Genomic DNA, 21,099 nt, shown 5'->3' with positions numbered 1-21,099 from the left:
TTACTGTGTAATGTGTCTTAAGATAAAACAGCCCTTATATATAATTACCAAACATAAGTGAAATTCTTTCAGATGCTTAATACTTTTAAATATTACATTCTGGTGTTACATAATGTCATATCCTCCTATTCTACAAAATGACCTCTCTTCTCTGTGAAAGGTCATTCTTGTTATTAATTGATGTGGTGTGGTTTAAAAACAAACATAACCCTGAACTGAGTAAAAAACAAGGAAGCTCTGACTCTCCGCTAGCTATGTGAACTTAGACAAATCACTTTACCCGCCTTTGGCAAGGTTCTTCTGCTATGAAAATAGGGTGCTAGAAGAAATTAATAAGTGTTGAGTACAACTATACTATTGTATTTCATTAATTGAAGAAATATTAAGTAACTCAATAGCTGAAGAAACACAAACTTAGGCTTAAGTAACTTAGCTTAGCACTTAAGTACTAAGTAGTGGAACTGGGATTTGAATCTAATGCCAAAGCATTATGCCACACTGTCTGTCATTGATTACCTAGTTGCTGTAAGCTGCTTCTAGATTAAACTTTTGGGCTTTCTGTACATACCTGTGCTTTCCCTTCCTTATTGCTATAGCTTGTGCTGTGTCTCTTTTTCTGTTAGGCCACACTGTTGATCCACATCCTTTATTTAAAGTCTGAGCTTATTTTCTACCTCTTTCACAGAATCGTTTCTTTGAATTCCTATGCCATATATAGGTATACCAGAGGTTGCAAACACAAGGGCCTAGAAAGGCAAATGCTCACAAGAAGATGGAGCAGGTAATATAAATCAGTGAAGTAAATCAGTAGTAAGATACTGGAGGGAAATGAAGTTTATGGCAAGTTGGCATCCTTTTGGTTAATTTAAAGGGATCTGCCTGCATCTTCTCAGCTGTACTTGTGGCCATGAAGGATTATGAGACAGTGTTGCCAGATCTTCCCATTATTCAGGAAAAAAGAGCCATTTAGATTTTTCCTGTAATACTTCCTGATTTTAAAAAACATTGGGACAGATGTGCTGCCAGCTTCTGGCCTCGATGATTTGTATTATGTATCGTTTCTTGAGCATTCAGTAATTATGTTGTAGTCACTAATGGCTTAAATCTGGGAAAAATAAGAGATAGTAAATTCTTTCTGAGCTTTTAAATCTCAGCAGTTTGGAGCTTTCTAACTTGAGCACTTGGTAATATCACTAGCCAGGGTAGGAAATTGGAATGACAGGTATTTAGGGACAAATTATGGTTAGATATGTTAAATTGAAAATGAAAGTCAGGAGCTCAGTTATATAGAGATTTGAAAGTCACCAGCAATTAGGTAGTAGCTAAAGCTATGGAACTAAGATACTAGAGAAAGTACATGTAGAATGTAAAGGAAGATTAATGACAGACCATGATACCAATTTCCAGGAAACCAGCTTCCAAGAAACATAAGGAAAAAGAAGAATGGTGGGGGCTTACGGGGAAGATAGGAAAGTTCAAGGTAGAGAAAACCTGGGAACTAGACAAGAATGGTTACAATACTGCAGAGAAATTACATAGGGAGGGGAGACCAAGAGAGATGTTTTAAGACTTAGAATGAGAAAGTTATTAATGCCATTGCCAAAATAAGTGATACATACAGATTTCAGATTATTTAGTGTGTTGAAGGGTGACTAGATAAAATTTAACTGACAAATTAATGTCCACAATACATTAAGAAATTAGAAATCCATAAGAAAAAGACAACCCAAAAGAAAAAATGGACAGAAACATTTATTACATAGAAATATATATGTTTAACCTTATTACTAATCAAGGAAATAAAAATTAAGACACGGAGAGATACCATTTTATACTCAGAAGACTGGCAAAATTGAGATGGATAATACCAGTTGTTAGCACAAATGTGGATCAACAGAAGTTTATATACCATGAGTGGGAGTGTGAATTGATAAAGCTTTGAAAAATAATGTGACACCATCTTGTAAAGTTGAATATTAATATACTTTAGCACTTGGCAGTTTTGCTCCTAGGCATGTTTATATATCCTGAAGAAATTTTGTACATGTGTACTGGGAGTATAAGAATGTCTGTAGCAACGTGGTTGGGGGTGAGATGGGAGTAACTCAAAAGTCTATCAAATAAAATGGATGAGTTACAATCGTCACACATTAGCTTGTTCTCTATAAGGAATTACAGCAGCATTTAACAGCGTGGACAAGTCTTAGAAACAAAATAGACAAAGCAACCACAGAAGACCATAGTTTTAAATTTTATTTAATAAATGCTTATAAATCACTTAGTATGTACTAGACGCTTTTCTTTTTTTTTTTTGAGACAGAGTCTTGCTCTGTCACCCAAGCTGGAGTGCAGTGGTACGATCTTGGCTCACTATAAGCTCTGCCTGCCGGGTTCTCGCCATTCTCCTGCCTCAGCCTCCCATACTAGACACTTTTCTAACATTACAAATACTATTATTTAATCCACACATACATTAAAATATGATTTTTAAAGCTCAAAAATAGGCAAAAGTAGGAATACAGACAAATGTCTGGGGGAAAAAATAAGGGAATGATCTTAAAGTTCAAGGTAATGGTTACTTCTGGACAGGAAGCAAGGAGATGAAGTAGAGAAGGAACATACAGATAGATGCAACAGTATTGATGATGTCATAGTTCTTTTTTAAAGTAGTTTACCCCAACATATTAAAATATTAACATGTAACCAATAAAAAAGTTAATAGATATTTTACGTTAATTTTTCATGTTAACTCTTCAAAATCTTGTCTGTTTTATATTCAAATACATCTCAATTCAGAATAGACCCACGAAACAGTAGTCACATGTGGCAAGTGGTTATCATATTGGACAGCACAGTATAGCAAGTGACTACGGGTGAGTTGTCATCAGAGTTTAATAAGATGCAAGAATGGCAAGAACTGGCACATTAGTACCCTGCTCAAATCCCACTTCTTCCTTGAAGCTTTCTCTGATCCCCTCAGCAAGGAATGACTTTTTTTGCACAGAATTCTTATGGAACTCTTGTTTAAGCTTTTCTGTGCTACTTTTTTTTGTCTTTTATTGCTGTTATTGATGTACATACGCCAACATCCCCGTGCCATTTCCTTGAGGAATCTTTTAGCTCTCCTTAGGGATGTTGTAGTCATAAATTGACTGGTCTTTCACAAGTGTTTATTATATTGTTTGATAACAACAAGTGTCACATATGTTGATAATTTTTTCTTAGGGCCGGGATCTCACCGTGTTGCCCAGACTGGTCTCAAAACTCCTAAGCAGTCTGCCCGCCTCAGCCTCCCGAAGTGCTGAGATTACAGGCGTGAGCCACCATTCCCGGCAATAATTTTTGTGAAATCACGATTCTCACACAAATATGAAATGAATATGTGTCAGAATTTTCATTTAAATTATTAAATTTATAAGGGAATCAAAAATGTGTCAAGGGAGAATTCAAAGTAACACACATATGCAATCAGGAATGCTGAAGTAACTTTACAAATAGTTGCAAAATTGGTCAACACTCATTAGATCCCACTGGACATAATTCTTTGGCATGTTTGTGGACAATAATTTGTATTACCAGCTTTCAGCAGCTGTGCAGAGTTGTAAAATAACTCAGAAGGACCAAATGGGTGCACTGGAGACAGGATGCCCAGTAATCTTTTTTTCCATCTCAAAGTTTTTCACAATTTTCCTGACACGTGTATCAAATATTATATTAGAATGAAGAATAAAATAAGTGTACTATTCTATGTTTCTCTTCCAAGGTGTTTGTTGAAGGGAGGACAAGGGTGTTATCTTGAGGAGTGGGATCAGATTTTAAGGAAGAGTTGCTTAGATTTTGTTTTATAAGTAGGGGAGATTTAAACATGTATATTGGGCTGGGTGCAGTGGCTCATGCCTGTAATCCTAGCACTTTAGGAGGCTGAGGCGGGTGGATCACTTGAGACCAGGAGTTTGAGACCAGCCTGGCCAACGTGGTGAAACCCCATCTCTATTAAAAATGCAAGAACTAGCCAGGCGTGGTTGCGCATGCCTGTCATCTCAGCTATTCTGGTGGCCGAGGCACAAGAATCACCTGAACCCAGGAGGCGGAGGTTGCAGTGAGCCAAGATGGCACCACTGCATTCCAGCCTGTGACAGAGCAAGACTCTGTCTTGGAAAAAAAAAAAATGGTTTAAAAAAAATACGTATATTGGCTCTGGGGAAGGAGCCAGTAGGGGTGAATGATATTAGAGGCAACAGTAGTTGTCTGGAAGGAGGCAGCAACGATTGCATTCAAAATTACAGTTGAGATTTCGGAAGAAGAGACGGATGATTCTTCCTCCAAGATTGGGGAAAGTGGGAAGAATCTCAGCTTCATTTGGAACCTCAGATTCATTTGGAGTCATAGGGAAATAAAGTTGAGGTTATCTAAAGAAAAAAAAAGTATGATAGGTGGCTTAAAGAATACTGTAAAGATTTACTGACTGGAAAATGAATGATACTAGGATGAGTAAAAAGATTGCCATGCCAACCTTTTATGTTAAGCACCTATTGTCAAAACACTGCACAAGATTTTCTTTCTCTTGGAGTGCAAGATAGAGCAAGTGCCTTAAATGAGTTTGCAGTCTTGAATAGATAAGATATAAATGTAAAAAAAAAAAACCTAAGTAATGAGATTTTGAAGTCATAAAAGTCATTAAGTGAATAGTAAGCACAGATCATGTATGATTTTTTAACAGAATATAAGTAATTTTTTAAAAAATTGGGCCATAAGTGAAACATCTGAGATCCAGCTCTGTCACTAACAGGTTGCATGGCATTAGACGGGTCCCTTTACTATCTGTGTATTTCAGGTTCTTCATCTATAAAAGGAGAGGATTAGACTAGACAGTGTCTGAATTCCTTTCTTGGAATCTGTGAGAAAACTAGAGAATATTGACACCGAATTAGATAAGCAAAATATAAGATTTGGATAGGCAGAGATTAGTCCAGAAAACATTTAAGGTATAAGAAAAAGCTGAGTAAAAACAGGGTTTATTTAGAAGGCAGTGGGTATGTCATTTTGGTTGCATTTACCCTGAGAGTTCATGAACATAAAGTAATAGGGTAAAAGTAGGAAAGCATGTTTTTCTTTTCTCTCCAGCTATGGTTGTCTAATACATTTCACATGTGCATTGTGAACTCTCCAGAAATAATCTTAAATAAGTAACCTTTCATGTTAAGGACTAGTACAACCAAATTTTAGAGGATGTGTTATTTTTGTTGATACAAAAAGCATGGAGGGTAAGAAATAGTTAACTTCAATTTGTAGTCACATGAACCATTTCAGAAATTCATTTGTTGATCTTTAAAATGTAAAACATTTCTACCAGATTGAGATAATTTTCAAAGTAGTTAAGACTCAAATGATAGCTATCAACTCAAGGCAAGAGAGTAAAAACAAATATTAAATAATTTCCCTATGTCAGGCAGTGGCTGGGCTGCTGGCTAAATTAATATCTTCAAGTTGTAACACACCTTGGAAAATGGATACTTGCATAGGTTTTAAATCTGAGGTTCTGAGTTTAAAATAACTCTCCATTATGAAACTAGTCAGAGGCAGAGCCAATTGAAGAACTCAGCTCCTTTCCATTAATTCCCATATGTGCTGGAGTTTCTAACTCTAGCCTCAAACTATACTTGAAAATGAAATCACAAGAAGACATTTACAAAATAGCATATTATTACAAAAAATTGGTATATGTCTGACCCTAACTGTATGGAAAGCTAGGCCTCAGTAACCATATGTTACCCAGGCTTCAGTGTATTAATAGCAATATATTTTAAATGTGGCGTGCAGTGGAATATATCTATAAACAACCCTTTCCCCCCTTTTCTTTGTCATAGTCTCCCAACCTGCAGCTAAGAAAACATTCATTTATCTAATTTTGTTTCAGGTATCTATTTGTCAGATTTAACATACATCGATTCAGCATACCCATCAACTGGCAGCATTCTAGAAAATGAGCAAAGATCAAATTTAATGAATAATATCCTACGAATAATTTCTGATTTACAACAGTCTTGTGAATATGGTAAGTTTCTGGGGGATAATGCCAAGCCATTAACATTGCTGTAGTTCCAGTGATTTATTTACACACACTGATGATCACTTTTCACACAGCAGGGGACATCAATTTCTTATTTCCATTCTAATGTAAAAGAAAATAATGCTTGTTTTATTTTGCCATTTACTATGTAGCATCCTGTTTAAGATCTTGCTTTTAAGGAATTTTAAGTATTTAATATTTAAAATTTTTATTTTTATATTTTGCTTTTCTGCTATTTTGCAGCAACTTCCTCACAGCACAAGGGCACTAAGTATTTAATATTACTACCTCACAGCTATTTGGCCCTTTATAGTTTACAAAGTCATTTTCTAGTCATTTTCTATTATCTCATTTGATCTCCCTGATCTGTTATGTAAATCGTTCTTACAGTTTTCAATTAGGGAAGTATAGCTGAGACCCTTGAGCCTTGTGACAATTGACCAACTTTCTTGAGTCAGACTATCAAGTAAATAACCAATTTTTGTCCAACATGTATTTTATGGAATGACAAATATAGAAACAGCTACATAAGCCTAAATGATGAGAAAAGGCTTTTTTATTTTTAATGTTTTAATACTTCCAGTTTGATAGGGAATAAAGTTAGGCTGTTAGTACATAATTTTTATGGGTTAAAAAACTGAGTTTTACAATATATGATTACTTCAAGTGAATTTATCTTAAAGCTAACTTTTACTTCATGCATCTATACTTTTTAGAAAACCTCAAAAACTTCCTAAAAGTATCAGTGTGGAGATAGAATCTTACTGAAAGTTAAATCAAATAATTCCTTATTTTGTCCTTTTCTCAATATTTTAAACATAGCATCAAGTTGTGATGTTAAATTAATCTTGCTTGAAACTTACTTATAAGGGGAGGAGATAAACCACATTTATAAATGGGAACCAGGTTTTTTTAAAAGAAAAGTAACTGCCTTCACGTCTTCTGTTTAGTTTAGAATAGTTCCTGATCTTTTTCTGTGAAATTTCTCAAATATATGGGACTTCATAATTGGAGCTATTAAAAAATACGACAATCTATACAAACAATATACAACTGTAATTTTCTAAATTACCTTCAGTTTCACATTAAAGTTTATCTCAGTAATGTCCTTCTAGAGTTAATTTAAATTTTGCTGCCATGTGGCCTTAATTTACCTTGAAGTTATTTTCAGCTTAATTTTTAAAGTTCTGGTTAAGATGTACTTTATCAGATAATTATTTATCACCTTTTGTCTAGATATTCCCATGTTGCCTCATGTCCAAAAATATCTGAACTCTGTTCAGTATATAGAAGAACTACAAAAATTTGTGGAAGACGATAATTACAAGTAGGTTGCATCTTCAAAAGTGGTTTGTATAACTTTGTCCTGTCCTCCACCTTTCTCTCCCTATGTATTTAAACATCTAAATCCTACATGGTATCATACAAAGGACTAATCCAGTGGTAGGTTTACAGCAATAAAGGTACTAACATGTATTACTTCTTAATCACTTGTTATGATTGAGCCAATATACAAATACCTCATCTGTTCTTTTTAATATTTTATCTCTCTGTTTGTAGAAAGCTAACGTTTGATAGTTCTAATTTAAATTTCTTCCTTTCCCGCATATTCAATCAGTGAATCTTTACAGAATTTGTCTTTTAATAGACAGAAAAATTAATGAAACCGTTTTTAAAATAGAAAAATTACTCTTCTTTAATGCTAATTATTGACACATCGTTGTTTGTTTTTCATTGTTTTTGCGGATTGAGAGACTATTGGTCCATCTTGTCTCAGGAGAAGAGACCTTTCTCCAATGTAGCACACTTATCCTTTTCCCTGTATTATAGCAAGTTCATTATTAAAGATTTTTGAGGCCGGGCACAGTGGCTCACGCCTGTAACCCCAGCACTTTGGGAGGCCGAGGCGGGTGGATCACTTGAGGTCAGGAGTTCAAGACCAGCCTGACCAATATAGTGAAACACTGTCTGTACTAAAAATACAGAATTAGCCGGGTATGGTGCATGCCTGTAATCCCAGCTGCTTGGGAGGCTGAGGCAGGAGAATCACTTGAACACAGGAGGCAGAGGTTGCAGTGAGCTGAGAGTGCCCCATTGCACTCCAGCCTGGGCAAAAAGAGAAAACTCCGTCTAAAAAAAAAAGATTGTTTGAAATCACTTTTAAAATAGCCGATATCTATTTTTATCTCCTTATATCCACAGTATTTCCCAAAGATGGGAGAGGAAATTTTTAAATTATTAACACTTTCATCTTTCATTGATATAGTTTACATCGTAACTGCTGTGGTTTTTTTTTTTTTTAAGGTGGGAGGATAAAGAGCTTATTTCTCTTGAAGCTTCACTCTTTTAGCTTCATTTGTTACTTTTTTAAAAAAGTTTACTTAGCTTTATTATCCCAGTTGTTCGCAAGCTTTCAAATTGAATTTTGCACTTTCACAAATATTTTTTCCAATAAAAGGTCATGTTTCAAAAATTTATCGAAGTGAAAGACTAGATTATTTTTCAATGTTAGTGCATTACATAGAAATATTTTTTATCTTCCTTTGGTAATGATTATTAACTTCCTTTTTCCAGATTTTGACAGTTTTTAAAAAAATTTTGTAGAACAGAAGTAGTCCCAGTAAATGGCTATAGAAATTCTGGAAAACATCTAGGAATAATTTTTCTAAATGCATCTAAAATTTTACTAATGTTTGAAAACGCCTTTATTGCCATCTTCTGTCTCACACCATAATACCAACACTGTATTTCTGTACCAATTTTCATTCTACAAAAAGTTTCTACATGGTTACTTACTTGAAAATGTATGAAGTCAGTGAAGAAGCTTTTTAAGGCTGGAGTTGTTTCACAAATCTGTTGCCCTAGGTTGTTTTTCAAGTTTGATGGTCTGTGTCTTATACTTACCACTTTTTCCCTTCTCTCTAATTACTGACATAGAACTCCTGCCTAATAAATACTTTTTTGTCCAGTGAGGTGTAGAACAGATATCTTAAAATTCAAAATGTGAGTAAGTAGCTATTAGATATTTATCTGGCTCAAGAAACTTACTGAATTTAAAAGAATTTAAAGTTTATTAGATTGAAATGTAATCTAAGAAAATTTTGCACAGTTTATAGAGGATGGCAAATTTTTTGTGACTACTGTAAAATTATAATACAGTATTTATTAAAGCTAGTTTTTACTTTGCTAAAAGGGTAGACTTAGCCAGGGAAGCCATGAAGTAGTTCTGACATTCTGTAAACAGACATAGCATATAGTGCCTTCATTTTTGTAGGAAAGCTAATGCTATTATACTGATTTTTGTTTTCATGAGGAGCTAGAACCAGAGCAGCCCTTCCATTACATTGACAGATATTTACTAAGGTTTTGTTATAGGCCAGTTACTGTGCTAGTTGCTGGGATTATAAAAATAAGATACTGTTCTTGTCCTCAAGAAGCTCAGTCTAATGTCAAATACATCCACAAAACAGATGATTATAAAACATTTCAAACAGAACCATAATAAAGATATGCCAAGGATGCTGTGGAAACATAGATAAGGGGGGACCTAACCCAGCTTTACCTAGGAAAACTAAAAAGAAAGGAAATATGAACAGCTTCAGGAGACAGCATCATCTGAGGCTGAATCTTAACAGGTGAGTGAGAGTTAGTCTCACGTGAAGGGTAAGGAAAAGGATGCTGGGGATGGAATGATCAAAGGAGTGAGATAAGAAACAGTGTCTTTGCATGGGGAATGGTGAGTCATTTGGTGTTACTGGGACATCATACAGGACTAGAGAAGACATTGTTTTTCTTTCTCTTTTCCTTTTTCTTTCTTTTTTTTTTTTTGGAGATGGAATCTCACTCTCTTTCCCAGTTTGGAGGGCAGTGGCGCGATCTCAGCTCACTGCAACCTCCGCCTCCTGGGGTTCAAGGAGTTCTTCTGCCTCAGCCTCCCGAGTAGCTGGGATTACAGGTGCCTGCCATCATGCCCAGCTAATTTTTGTATTTTTAGTGGAGATGGGGTTTCACCATGTTGGCCAGGCTGATCTTGAACTCCTGACCTCAGATGATCCACCCACTTCGGCCTCCCAAAGTGCTAGGATTACAGGCGTGAGCCACCGCACCCGCTGACAGATTGTTTTTCTAAACATGCAGTATGTTGCATGAGCCTAATAATTTAGTGTGTTTGAAAAATAGAGCATTTTAAGATGTCATTAAAATTATTAGAAAAAATTAGAAGAAAACATTTTGTTAGAAAAAAATGCCTTTTAGGGGTGGAGCCAAGATGGCCGAATAGGAACAGCTCCGGTCTACAGCTCCCAGCCTGAGTGACACAGAAGACGGGTGATTTCTGCATTTCTGTTTGAGGTACCGGTTTCATCTCCCTAGGGAGTGCCAAACAGTGGGTGCAGGACAGTCGGTGAAGTGCACTGTGCGCGAGCCGAAGCAGGGCGAGGCATTGCCTCACTCGGGAAGCGCAAGGGGTCAGGGAGTTCCCTTTCCTAGTCAAAGAAAGGGGTAACAGACAGCACCTGGAATATCGGGTCAGTCCCACCCTAACACCGCGCTTTTCCAGCAGGCCTGGAAAACGGCACACTAGGAGATTGTGTCCCGCACCTGGCTCGGAGGGTCCTATGCCCACGGAGTCTCCCTGATTGCTAGCACAGCAGTCTGAGATCAAGCTGCAAGGCGGCAGCGAGGCTGGGGGAGGGGCGCCCGCCATTGCCCAGGCTTGCTTAGGTAAACAAAGCAGCCAGGAAGCTCAAACTGGGTGGAGCCCACCACAGCTCAAGGAGGCCTGCCTGCCTCTGTAGGCTCCACCTCTGGGGGCAGGGGACAGACAAACAAAAAGTCAGCAGGAACCTCCACAGACTTAAATGTCCCTGTCTGACTGACAGCTTTGAAGAGAGTAGTGGTTCTCCCAGCACGCAGCTGGAGATCTGAGAACGGACAGACTGCCTCCTAAAGTGGGTCACTCACCCCTGAGCAGCCTAACTGGGAGGCACCCCCCCAGTAGGGACAGACTGACACCTCACTCGGCCGGGTACTCCTCTGAGACAAAACTTCCAGAGGAACTATCACACAGCTGAATTTGTGGTCTCACGAAAATCCGCTGTTCTGCAGCCACCACTGCTGACACCCAGCCAAACGGGGTCTGGAGTGGAACTCTAGTAAACTCCAACAGACCTGCAGCTGAGGGTCCTGTCTGGTAGAAGGAAAACTAACAAACAGAAAGGACATCCACACCAAAAACCCATCTGTACATCACCATCATCAAAGACAAAAAGTAGATAAAACCACAAAGATGGGGAAAAAACAGAGCAGAAAAACTGGAAACTCTAAAAAGCAGAGCACCTCTCCTCCTCCAAAGGAACGCAGTTCCTCACCAGCAACGGAACAAAGCTGGATGGAGGATGACTTTGACGAGCTGAGGGAAGAAGGCTTCTGACGATCAAACTACTCTGAGCTACGGGAGGAAATTCAAAACAATAGCAAAGAAGTTAAAAACTTTGAAAAAAAATTAGAAGAATGGATAACTAGAATAACCAATGGAGAGAAGGGCTTAAAGGAGCTGATGGAGCTGAAAGCCAAGTTTTGAGAACTACGCGAAGATTGCAGAAGCCTCAGTAGCAGATGCAATCAACTGGAAGAAAGGATATCAATGATGGAAGATGAAATGAATGAAATGAAGCGAGAAGGGAAGTTTAGAGAAAAAAGAATAAAAAGAAATGAACAAAGCCTCCAAGAAATTTGGGACTATGTGAAAAGACCAAACCTACGTCTGATTGGTGTACCTGAAAATGAGGGGGAGAATGGAACCAAGTTGGAAAACACTCTGCAAGATATTATCCAGGAGAACTTCCCCAATCTAGCAAGGCAGGCCAACATTCAGATTCAGGAAATACAGAGAATGCCACAAAGATACTCCTCGAGAAGAGCAACTCCAAGACACATAATTATCAGATTCACCAAAGTTGAAATGAAGGAAAAAATGTTAAGGGCAGCCAGAGAGAAAGGTCGGGTTGCCCACAAAGGGAAGCCCATCAGACTAACAGCTGATCTCTCGGCAGAAACTCTACAAGCCAGAAGAGAGTGGGGGCCGATATTCAACATTCTTAAAGAAAAGAATTTTCAACCCAGAATTTCATATCCAGCCAAACTAAGCTTCATAAGTGAAGGAGAAATAAAATAGCTTACAGACAAGCAAACGCTGAGTGTTTTTGTCACCACCAGGCCTGCCCTAAAAGAGCTCCTGAAGGAAGCACTAAATGTGGAAAGAACAACCGTTACCAGCCACTGCAAAGTCATGCCAAATTGTAAAGACCATCGAGGCTAGGAAGAAACTGCATCAACTAACGGGCAAAATAACCAACTAACATCATAATGACAGGATCAGATTCACACATAACAATATTAACATTAAATGTAAATAGGCTAAATGCTCCAATTAAAAGACACAGACTGGCAAACTGGATAAGGAGTCAGGACCCATCAGTGTGCTGTATTCAGGAAACCCATCTCACGTGCAGAGACACACATAGACTCAAAATAAAGGGATGGAGGAAGATCTATCAAGCAAATGGAAAACAAAAAAAGGCAGGGGTTGCAATCCTAGTCTCTGATAAAACAGACTTTAAACGAACAAAGATCAAAAGAGACAAAGAAGGCCATTACATAATGGTAAAGGGATCAATTCAACAAGAAGAGCTAACTATCCTAAGTATATATGCACCCAACACAGGAGCACCCAGATTCATAAAGCAAGTCCTGAGTGACCTACAAAGGGACTTAAACTCCCACACAATAATAATGGGAGATTGTAACACCCCATTGTCAACATTAGGCAGATCAACGAGACGGAAAGTTAACAAGGATATCCAGGAATTGAACTCAGCTCTGCACAAAGTGGACCTAATAGACATCTACAGAACTCTCCACCCCAAATCAACAGAATATACATTTTTTTCAGCACCACACCACACCTATTCCAAAATTGACCACATAGTTGGAAGTAAAGCTCTCAGCAAATGTAAAAGAACAGAAATTATAACAAACTGTCTCTCAGACCACAGTGCAATCAAACTAGAACTCAGGATTAAGAAACTCACTCAAAACCGCTCAACTACATGGAAACTGAACAACCTGCTCCTGAATGACTATTGGGTACATAATGAAATGAAGGCAGAAATAAAGATGTTCTTTGAAACCAACGAGAACAAGGACACAACATACCAGAATCTCTGGGACACATTCAAAGCAGTGTGTAGAGGGAAATTTATAGCACTAAATGCCCACAAGAGAAAGCAGGAAAGATCCAAAATTGACACCCTAACATCACAATTAAAAGAACTAGAAAAGCAAGAGCAAACACATTCAAAAGCTAGCAGAAGGCAAGAAATAACTAAAATCAGAGCGGAACTGAAGGAAATAGAGACACAAAAAACCCTTCAAAAAATTAATGAATCCAGGAGCTGGTTTTTTGAAAAGATCAACAAAATTGATAGACCACTAGCAAGACTAATAAAGAAGAAAAGAGAGAAGAATCAAATAGATGCAATAAAAAATGAAAAAGGGGATATCACCACTGATCCCACAGAAATACAATCTACCATCAGAGAGTACTACAAACACCTCTATGCAAATAAACTAGAAAATCTAGAAGAAATGGATAAATTCCTCGACAAATACACCCTCCCAAGACTAAACCAGGAAGAAGTTGAATCTCTGAATAGACCAATAACAGGTTCTGAAATTGTGGCAATAATCAATAGCTTACCAACCAAAGAGTCCAGGACCTGATGGATTCACAGCCGAATTCTACCAGAGGTACAAGGAGGAACTGGTACCATTCCTTCTGAAACTATTCAAATCGATAGGAAAAGAGGGAATCCTCCCTAACACATTTTATGAAGCCAGCATCGTCCTGATACCAAAGCCTGGCAGAGACATAAGCAAAAAAGAGAATTTCAGACCAATATCCTTGATGAACATGGATGCAAAAATCCTCAATAAAATACTGGCAAACCGAATCCAGCAGCACATCAAAAAGCCTATCCACCATAATCAAGTGGGCTTCATCCCTGGGATGCAAGGCTGGTTCAACATACGCAAATCAATAAATGTAATCCAGCATATAAACAGAACCAAAGACAAAAACCACATGATTATCTCAATAGATGCAGAAAAGGCCTTTGACAAAATTCAACAACCTTCATGCTAAAAACTCTCAATAAATTAGGTATTGATGGGACGTATCTCAAAATAATAAGAGCTATCTATGACAAACCCACAGCCAATATCATACTGAATGGGCAAAAACTGGAAGCATTCCCTCTGAAAACTGGCACAAGACAGGGATGCCCTCTCTCACCACTCCTATTCAACATAGTGTTGGAAGTTCTGGCCAGAGCAATCAGGCAGGAGAAGGAAATAAAGGGTATTCAATTAGGAAAAGAGGAAGTCAAATTGTCCCTGTTTGCAGATGACATGATTGTATATCTAGAAAACCCCATTGTCTCAGCCCAAAATCTCCTTAAGCTGATTAGCAACTTCAGCAAAGTCTCAGGATACAAAATCAATGTACAAAAATCACAAGCATTCTTGTACATCAGTAACAGACAAAAAGAGAGCCAAATCATGAGTGAACTCCCATTCACAATTGCTTCAAAGAGAATAAAATACCTAGGAATCCAACTTACAAGGGATGTGAAGGACCTCTTAAAGGAGAACTACAAAACATTGCTCAATGAAATAAAAGAGGATACAAACAAATGGAAGAACATTCCATGCTCATGGGTTGGAAGAATCAATATCGTGAAAATGGCCATACTGCCCAAGGTAATTTGTAGATTCAATGCCATCCCCATCAAGCTACCAATGACTTTCTTCACAGAATTGGAAAAAACTACTTTAAAGTTCATATGGAACCAAAAAAGAGCCCGCATCGCCAAGTCAATCCTAAGCCAAAAGAACAAAGCTGGAGGCATCACACTACCTGACTTCAAACTATACTACAAGGCTACAGTAACCAAAACAGCATGGTACTGGTACCACAACAGAGACATAGATCAATGGAACAGAACAGAGCCTTCAGAAATAATGCCACATATCTACAACTATCTGATCTTTGACAAACCTGACAAAAACAAGCAATGGGGAAAGGATTCCCTATTTAATAAATGGTGCTGGGAAAACTGGCTAGCCATATGTAGAAAGCTGAAACTGGATCCCTTCCTTACACCTTATACAAAAATTAATTCAAGATGGATTAAAGACTTAAATGTTAGACCTAAAACCATTAAAATCCTACAAGAAAACCTAGGCAATACCATTCAGGACATAGGCGTGGGCAAGGACTTCATGTCTAAAACACCAAAAGCAATGGCAACAAAAGCCAAAATTGACAAATGGGATCTAATTAAACTAAAGAGCTTCTGCACAGCAAAAGAAACTACCATCAGAGTGAATAGGCAACCTACAGAATGGGAGAAAATTTTTGCAACCTACTCATCTGACAAAAGGGCTAATATCCAGAATCTACAATGAATTCAAACAAATTTACAAGAAAAAAACAAACAACCCCATCAAAAAGTGGGCAAAGGACGTGAACAGACACTTCTCAAAAGAAGACATTTATGCAGCCAAAAAACACATGAAGAAATGCTCATCATCACTGGCCGTCAGAGAAATGCAAATCAAAGCCACAGTGAGATACCATCTCACACCAGTTAGAATGGTCATCATTAAAAAATCAGGAAACAACAGGTGCTGGAGAGGATGTGGAGAAATAGGAACACTTTTACACTGTTGGTGGGACTGTAAACTAGTTCAACCATTGTGGAAGTCAGTGTGGCGATTCCTCAGGGATCTAGAACTAGAAATACCATTTGACCCAGCCATCCCATTACTGGGTATATACCCAAAGGACTATAAATCATGCTGCTATAAAGACACATGCACACGTATGTTTATTGCGGCACTATTCACAATAGCAAAGAGTTGGAACCAACCCAAATGTCCAACAACGATAGACTGGATTAAGAAAATGTGGCACATATACACCATGGAATACTATGCAGCCATAAAAAAGGAGGAGTTCATGTCCTTTGTAGGGACATGGATGAAACTGGAAAACATCATTCTCAGTAAACTATTGCAAGGACAAAAAACCAAACACCGCATGTTCTCACTCATAGGTGGGAATTGAACAATGAGAACTCATGGACACAGGAAGGGAAACATCACACTCCGGGGACTGTTTTGTGGTGGGGGGAGGGGGGAGGGACAGCATTAGGAGATATACCTAATGCTAAATGACGAGTTAATGGGTGCAGGAAATCAACATGGCACATGGATACATATGTAACAAACCTGCACATTGTGCACATGTACCCTAAAACCTAACGTATAATAAAAAAAAAAAAAGAAAGAAAAAAATGCCTTTTATGATGAAAAATTTGTAAATAGAAATGGCATGTCACTTACAAAAGGCCTGTTTTGGGCAACTTCATCTACATAGGCAGCCAGTATAGATATTACAAATTACATGTCTTTTGATCAGGATGAAAATTTTTCTGGGTGATTTTATTTTAATACTGAGCATATCTGTTCTTAATGAATCAGTATCTCTGTTATTATGTGGTGCTTTGACGATGTTGTAAGCAGCTGGCACTCAGACTAGCCTTCACTGCTTTTTAAAGATGCCTCTGCTTTTTTTATTGCTGTCAGTTTCTAGCTGCTATCAGTAGCAATGTGATTCACCCAATAAGCTCTCTTTCTGTTCCTTTCTATTTTGGTGCCATTGGGAAATGGTAGTTATTTCACTTACTACTTTCCTTTCATCCACTAGACTGTAAGCTTCAGAAGGACAGGAATACCGTGTCTGCCGTAATCTCTGTTATATTCCAGTTCTGAGCACAGTGCCCAACACAAGTGTTCAGTAAATATTTGTCCCATGAACGAATGCCGTATAGTTGTAGCCTAAATAGTTAAACATCTTCATAAGAAGAAAAAGAGTCTGGTTAATCATTTATCTATTCAATATATGCATTTCATATTATCAAATAACTGGAATATAATTAATAACCTACAGTAGATTTATCATTATAAATGCCACTTGTATTGTTCAGTTACTTTTAAAATTTTAGTAGAATACTAAACAGTTTTTATTAAATTTCAGACAGACTCAGCAATATTAGGCTTCATGTATCACACCAAAGCATTTTCTGCAACTACTTTAGTGTCCTATTTTCTGAAATGGCTTCCACTGATAAAAATCATAATCTCTTTCACTGTGAAACTCAGAACTGGATATATTATCCTAAATGGAACTTAAGTACCATATAATAAACTCTGACTTAGGACAGGGACTCACTAGGAATTTTGCAAACAAAGTTTTTATTTGTATAGATCTTTCTGCTGAAGAGTTCTGTCAGCTGGTTTGTTAGATGGTTTGTTTTAAATAAGGTGTTTTTAGAAATAATTTGCATAATATATTTAATAATATATATGAAAGTTTCTGAATTTAAATGTAAAGTATCAGTGTAAGCTCTAAGTTGAATCACATTTAGTCATTCATCAAATATCTTTAAATGTGTTCCATGGTTTGGCAACTTTGGGGTAATTGGGGAGATTTTTGTGTTTTTAAATACAACTTTTTAATGTATTTTCCCTTCCTAATATTTCCTAGAATAACCATAAGATCAGCTTTGTATGAAAGAGATAAGAGACTTAACATCTCAATTAAAAATTGCCCATGGCCAGGCTTGGTGGCTCATGCCTGTAATCCCAGCACTTTGGGAGGCCAAGATGGAAGGATCGCTTGAGCCCAGGAGTTTGAGGCTTAAGTGAGATTCCCTGTCTCTTAAAAAGAAGAAGATTGCTCTTGAAGAAAAATATATAGGTCAGATTATTTCATAAAAATGTTTTTAGTTTTTTCGTGAGAAAATACACAACTTTAATCTTATTTTGTCAAATGTTAATTAATCATTGTATGTATTTTGTCTTTTTAAAATTCAGGCTTTCATTAAAGATAGAACCAGGGACAAGCACCCCACGTTCTGCTGCTTCCAGAGAAGATTTAGTAGGTCAGTACATAGTTTTCTCTTGTTACCAAATCTAAATCAGATAACCTAATAAGATAGAATATACTCCAAAGTAAATAAAAACTTAGTACATATTATACTGCATGTAAAATTTATTTTGATATTAAAATCTGCCCTTTCTGGGTTTTTTGTTTTTTAATTTAAAAGTTGCTGGCCGGGTGGGGTGGCTCACACCTGTAATCCCAGCACTTTCGGAGGCCAAGGCAGGCGGATCCACAAGGTCAGGAGATCAAGACCATCCTGGCTAACAGGGTGAAACCCCGTCTCTACTAAAAAAATAACAAAAAAATTAGCCAGGCATGGTGGCGGGCACCTATAGTCCCAGCTACTCAGGAGGCTGAGGCAGCAGAATGGTGTGAACCCGGGAGGCGGAGCTTGCGATGAGCCGGGATCTGCACTCCAGCCTGGGCGACAGAGCAAGACTCCATCTCCAAAAAAAAAAATGTTGCTATAGTTTGTTAGTAGTGTACAAACAAATATGCTACCTAATCAAGGAAAATAGATAGATGCAACAGATGGAAAATAATGGATAAGTAGTTATGAATATTCATTTTTAATTAAGAATGCACTGTCCTAGGCAATGAAGGTTGATTACACTAGAAATTTCTGTGGTCTAATGGGAAAGTCTCCTAATTTGAATAATTATAGAAGTCAATTTTAGTGACGTAATTTTTTCAAATGTTCACTTTAGTGCTGGACCAAGTATTAAAAATATAAAAAGCATAGTTCCGTACTTTACCTGTTACATTGTAATGGAGATATTATGCATATACCACAAATAATTTTTTAAAATACATATAATTGTCATTATTTAAGAAATCCCTGGTAAGTACCTTTTTTAAAATTCCCAATATAGGCCTTCGCACTAAGTTTCATGTATATTCTAAAAATATTTGATGGCTAATCTGATAAGATGTGAAGAAGTGAAGAAACAAACCATGACAATGTCTGTGGGGAAGAATATTCCAAGCAGAAAAAACATTGCAGTTTAAATTTCTTAAATTTGCTTTTCTTTTTATTCTTAAGATACTGTTTTGCACTTTTATAATATTCTTTTATTTATTCCCATAAGCCTGAACAGTGTCAGTATAGATTTAATTTCTAATTTGAGTGTTTGACCTACCCTACACATTCTTTATCTAAGAGGAAGTTGAAACTAGGAGTAAAGAGGTAATGTATAAAATTAAAAGAGCACTGAACCTAGGACTCAGAAGACCTGGATGTTTAGTCCAGATTTTGTCTGTAATGTGAAAGCTAGTCTCTTCTAATTCTGCTTCTTCCTACGTAAATGGAGAAAATATTTACACTGCCTCTACTTAGTATAAGTAAGATAAAAATTAATGGATTTTGTATGGTTTGAGATTTTGTGTTTTAGGACTTAGAATATATTTCTCATCTTCAAGCCAATTAAATAGAACTAACATCAGTACTATCTCAAAATTTGAACCACATTTAGTATTTTATATCAAGGGATTGAAAAATAATCATTTGAAAATCTCTTTAAATTTAACCCTTAGGTCCTGAAGTAGGAGCGTCTCCACAGAGTGGACGAAAAAGTGTGGCAGCTGAAGGAGCCTTGCTCCCACAGACACCGCCATCCCCTCGGAATCTGATTCCACATGGACATAGGAAGTGCCATAGCTTGGGTTATAAGTCAGCATTTTTAATTTTATCTTTCAAATTTTTAAGTCATTTGTAATTGGATTTATTGTCTGTTAGTTCAGTAGAAAATGGTATCCTCGAATAGTTTTCTTTTTTCTTAATAGCCGTTTTCTGATTCAGTAAAATGCCTTGTTTGCCTAAAAGCTTTTATTTCTTACTTTACCTGAATTTGGAAATTGGATTTTGTCAACAATGCATTTATATTTGGGGACGATAAATGAACATTACAGAGGGCCATCATAAATAAAATCAGGATAGCAATATACCTTTTTAAAAAAATTATAACCTTTATATCAAGACAGTCATTGTTTGTCTTAACCAAAATAAGTCAAAAATAACAGCTATAAAAATTATTTTATTTATTCCTAAATATAAAGAAAACTGACTTTTTGTTTAACTTCATTAGTTTTGCAGTATTGTTTTTTCAAAATGGGGGTACATGTTCACTTTTGCCATGATTTCTCTGGAAATTTAATAACTGTTCTCCAAAAGTGAATGTGGAAACAATTTTTTAAATGGACGCGAGGCTTAAAATGAAATTATTTTAAAGTATGCTCTAATTATATAGATAGATATGGCCAGGTTTCCCAAGACATTTTCCCTGAACTGTTCATTTGAGGCTTTTATGGTAAGATCTGAGTATGACAGTTAGGTAAATCTTTTATGTCCTAAATCTTTATATAAAGAGCAGTTTTTAAATTAGTAACAATAATAAAAGATACGAACTTTTTTTTCTCTTTGTTTCCAGTTTCATTCATAAAATGAACACAGCAGAATTTAAGAGTGCAACATTTCCAAATGCAGGGCCAAGACATCTGTTAGATGATAGCGTCATGGAGCCCCATGCGCCATCTCGAGGCCAAGCTGAAAGTTCTACTCTTTCTAGTGGAATATCAATAGGTGAGAAATACTTCTCTGAGAGGGTTGCAATTTAACATTAAATAAAAATGTTAATAAAACTTGGCTGGAAAAAAACCCCACCACACATAGAGAAAATTTGGTTAAAAAACAAAGTAGCAGTTAAATACAGGATGAAGTTAATAATTTGTGATGGTTTTCAAAGTGCTTGCTGTTTTTAACTCCAGAAGGGGAAGCATTTGAAGAAGGTGGAAAAAGAACATAGGGGCTGGTTGAATTAGTTAACTGCATGTGATTTGGGTATGGGGAGGAGGAAGAGTGTGGAGTCAAGGATGACTTCAGGTTATTTGGGTTAAACAAATATAATAGTTAGATGATGATACTATTACCAAGGTAGAGAAGACAGAGTAATAATCTGTGGGC

The 21,099-nt window shown here is 36.9% G+C and overlaps 1 protein-coding gene across 2 annotated transcripts in view; it reads left to right on the top strand.

The window, feature by feature from the left end:
- Positions 1–21,099, top strand: part of RALGPS2 (Ral GEF with PH domain and SH3 binding motif 2) — a 203,225-nt gene that overhangs the window by 147,726 nt on the left and 34,400 nt on the right. For both annotated transcript variants that reach the window (XM_030823929.1, XM_030823930.1), the window contains 5 exons: positions 5,918–6,055; positions 7,307–7,397; positions 18,071–18,138; positions 19,674–19,809; positions 20,567–20,718. In XM_030823929.1, the coding sequence (XP_030679789.1) occupies positions 5,918–6,055; positions 7,307–7,397; positions 18,071–18,138; positions 19,674–19,809; positions 20,567–20,718 (585 nt within the window). The remainder of the gene's footprint in view (positions 1–5,917; positions 6,056–7,306; positions 7,398–18,070; positions 18,139–19,673; positions 19,810–20,566; positions 20,719–21,099) is intronic.

This window comes from Nomascus leucogenys, chromosome 12, assembly GCF_006542625.1.
Source record: "Nomascus leucogenys isolate Asia chromosome 12, Asia_NLE_v1, whole genome shotgun sequence".
Lineage (NCBI taxonomy): Eukaryota > Metazoa > Chordata > Mammalia > Primates > Hylobatidae > Nomascus > Nomascus leucogenys.
This window is presented reverse-complemented; position numbering and strand designations above follow the sequence as displayed.